Source organism: Erigeron canadensis, chromosome 8 (genome assembly GCF_010389155.1).
Source record: "Erigeron canadensis isolate Cc75 chromosome 8, C_canadensis_v1, whole genome shotgun sequence".
NCBI classification, from domain to species: domain Eukaryota; kingdom Viridiplantae; phylum Streptophyta; class Magnoliopsida; order Asterales; family Asteraceae; genus Erigeron; species Erigeron canadensis.
The window spans coordinates 25,635,429-25,639,061 of record NC_057768.1 but is presented as its reverse complement, the minus strand read 5'-3'; the positions used below and the strand labels follow the sequence as shown (position 1 = coordinate 25,639,061).

The 3,633-nt window shown below is 32.4% G+C and overlaps 1 protein-coding gene across 1 annotated transcript; it reads right to left on the bottom strand.

Moving 5' to 3' along the window:
- Window positions 1-2,406: 2,406 nt before the first annotated feature.
- Window positions 2,407-3,393, bottom strand: LOC122579667 (protein ZW2-like). The gene has a single exon (XM_043751882.1). It carries the CDS (start codon window positions 3,291-3,293, stop codon window positions 2,598-2,600), a length of 696 nt encoding a protein of 231 aa, XP_043607817.1. The 5' UTR covers window positions 3,294-3,393; the 3' UTR covers window positions 2,407-2,597.
- Between the last annotated feature and the right edge of the window lie 240 nt (window positions 3,394-3,633).

Genomic DNA, 3,633 nt, shown 5'->3' with positions numbered 1-3,633 from the left:
AGTTGGGTGCATAATAGCCTCATACTCACTTTTCTCTCTCTCTCTCTCTCTCTATATATATATATATATAAAGAAGTATGAATTACTCGTGAATATGTTGAGAGATCCAGCATACATTGTTTTACTCAGCTTCACATTAAAGAACCTTTTCAGAGAATATCAAAAAATAAAACTTTAAGACATCTTATGATGAGAAAACATGACTCCTTATTCCTTATTTATCACCAGGTAATTTAGTAATGATTGCAATACAAGTGTGGTTCAATATATATGATACTCGTATTTTAAAAGGAGCCTTATTGATAACATATAGTCCAAAGTCCAAACTACATATTGGTTAAAGTGTAACTTTCATACATAACAAAGGTTGATATTGCAATTTAAGTGTGGTTCAATATATATGTTTTCATTTTGGGTTTGCAGAATGAAAGTTTATATAAAATAGTGTATTGTTGAAAGTTGAAACAGAAAAGTATACAAAAATGTAAAAGAAAAAAAAGCCTAATGTACAAGTAGGATGGACCATATAATCTTTCTAAATTTCTCTATTTAATAAGTCTACCCAATCAAGTAATTCTTTATTTTAAGTGGAATATAAAGAGTTTTGTCAAGTCATTTTAATTTTATGGAACAATAATCATTTATTTTGGTTTTTTTTTCTTAAAATATAAATATAGAGAGGTCTAGCTTGTTAATGTTACTTAAAGGTCATTATGATTAGGCCAAAGTATTTTTTTTAGTCCCTGTGGTTTTTCGAATAAGCACTTTACATCCTCGTCGTTAATTTTTGGTTAAAATCATCTCTGTGGTTTGCATTTCGTCCTTGGGTCCGTTAATCCCTTCACGTGCCTTGCACGTCAGGGGCATATATGTCTTTTCACCTATTTGTTCCTATGGTTAAGTGCAAAATTCGTCCTTATGGTTTGTCATTTTTGCATTTTTCATCCTTGAATTTAACAAACTTTCAAACAAAAATTTAATCAAAAATCAAAACAAACTCAAATCAAAAACCTATATATACACATACATATGAGGATCTAATTTAATACCGGCGGTACAATTAATTTAATTTATTTTATTTTTTAAAAAAATGTTATAAAACTTACTACGAAAATAGTCAAAATATAATTAGAATTCACTAAAAAAAACAAATATGTACTTTATAACAAATTACAAAAAATAACATTAATGTATTGTAAAAATAATTTTTTAAAAAATTCAAAAAATAAAAAATGTGAATACTGGAAGTACCGGAACGGTAATACCGAAAATATCAGAAATAGTTGTAGCGGGGTACCTTCCAATACCGGTATTACGGGTATACTACCGGTATTTAAAATATTGTATGTACGTGGTTGCACTTGAAAGTGATTGAGCATATCCTCAAATGTAGATATATAGGTTTTTGTTTTGTTTGAAGATTAAATTGGTACGGTAATTTTTGTTTGATTTTTTTTTTTTTTGAGATTTTTTCCTGGAATTGTTAACGGCGAGGACGAAAAATGCAAAAACGATAAACCACATGGAAAGACGAAAATGCCCCTCACGTGACTTGCATGTGAGGGGTTTAACCGCAAAGTTATAGTGGCAAGGACGAAATGCAAACCACATGGACGATTTTAGCCAAAAGTTAACGGCGATGATGAAAAATGCTTATTCGAAAAACCACAGGGACAAAAAAAGTACTTTGGCCTTATGATTATGAACATTTAGAATGATTTCTTCTTGAATTAGTTTACAATAAAATAAATTGCCTATGAAAGAATCATAAACATAATTCTTTCATCTTGCTTATTGATTTATTCATTCATTGACATCTTCTTGTTCTTGAAGATGAGTTATGGATTAAAGTTAGTTCAGTATAGATAGACGAAAAGATAAAAAAATAATAATAATAAACTGCTTTATTTCCAACAGATATATGACCGTTGAGCAGTCTCTTCATATGGCAGTATGCACGACATCACATAACGAGCCAATCTAAAATGAGCCCATGCCGTTAGGGTGGTGCCAGTGTTCCCTAGCGGCATAGGTACTGCCACCACCCTTGTTCATTCGACAACTAAAATCATTTCAAACCCAAAACACAAAAAACCCAACATAAATAAATAAAAATTAGAAATCATTTCAAACCCAAAACACCAAAAAAAAACTCAGCATAAATAATAAAAACGGAGCAACAAATATCATATCATATTACCATACGGTATCAAACAATATAAAAACATGCTACAAAGACTTGCTAAATGAATTTGTTATATTGAAAACTCAATACGTTCATGTATATATAAATATATATTTATATAAAATATTATATATTATATAATATAAATTTATTTTTTCAAGATGAAAGTAGAAAACAGAAAATTTAAGTCAAAATTGGACTACAATCTTTTTCAATGCATGTCAAACCAAATCTATATCTATATTTCATTTCATCTGTTACAAACAATATCGATAATCAACGTATCAGACGACAAAAACTTATAGAATATATCGCCACTAGCTTGCCAAAAGTTAATTGTGTATATATCACATGTGGATATATATTCACATTACAAAAAACTAATACTTAATTCAAATAAACCAAACCAAACCTATCCACCACCCATTCCCAACCCGACCCGTCTAGCCCTAATACGAAACTCCCCAATTGCAGCAAAAAACTTAACCTTTTGGGCCACCTCCAAAACCGACAACACCTCCCCCACCGCCTTCCCCCGCAACCCATCCGCCGCCACCAAAACCACCCGCATCGCCTCCTTTACTTCCTCCATCGCATCATCCAATTCACCAATCTCTCCATCCACCAATCTTTCAGCCCGGTTCACCAACCCGTACAATGGAGCCGCGGCTAAACTTTCTTGAACCATTGCCATAGCCTCGCCTATCTCCAATTCCTTTCTCGCGGTTTCGGCCCGAACCGTTTCGACTTTTTGGGCTTGGTCTGTTGTCAAGTTTAGGTCATTAAGACACCTAAAAACAAGTGAAGGTGGATACTCTGTTACCCAAAACAGAGCTTGTTCAAATGGAGTGAACCATGGTGGAGAACATACTAAAAATATGTCTTCTTCAATTGCTAATGATTTTTGGTCAAAATATTGTTGGTAATGAGTAGATACTTGTTGGATTAATTTGTGAAGTTGCTCGTTGTGTTCGACATTAATGTTGTTGTTGGATTGTCGGATGATGGTTGTTAGTTGTTGTTGAAGGGTGTTATGGCGGTTCAACCAACCGTCGTAAAATGCCGTGAATGTTTCTTGAGTAGTACTAGTGTTGGTGGTGGTTGTCATTGACGATAATGGTGTGATATCGATATCGATTAATTTGTCGGTTATTTATTTGAAAATTGATAAAAGAATGGGCAAAATTTATGTGTCAGCGTTTTTTTTAGGTATGTTTAATTGTTTATATATTTTTATTTGTATACTTTATTTATTTATGTATGTGAAGATAAGATATTAGGATTATTTTGGACTATTTTTTTCTTGCGATTTACTTTAGCTTAGCCAGCAAGAGAATGTAACCGTGTCGGCGCCTTTCATACGAAGGATCCCCTTCGGTTTTACAAATAAAAAATATGTATGCCTTCAGTTAGGTAGTCGATCACAATATCTAATAATAGGATGGAGA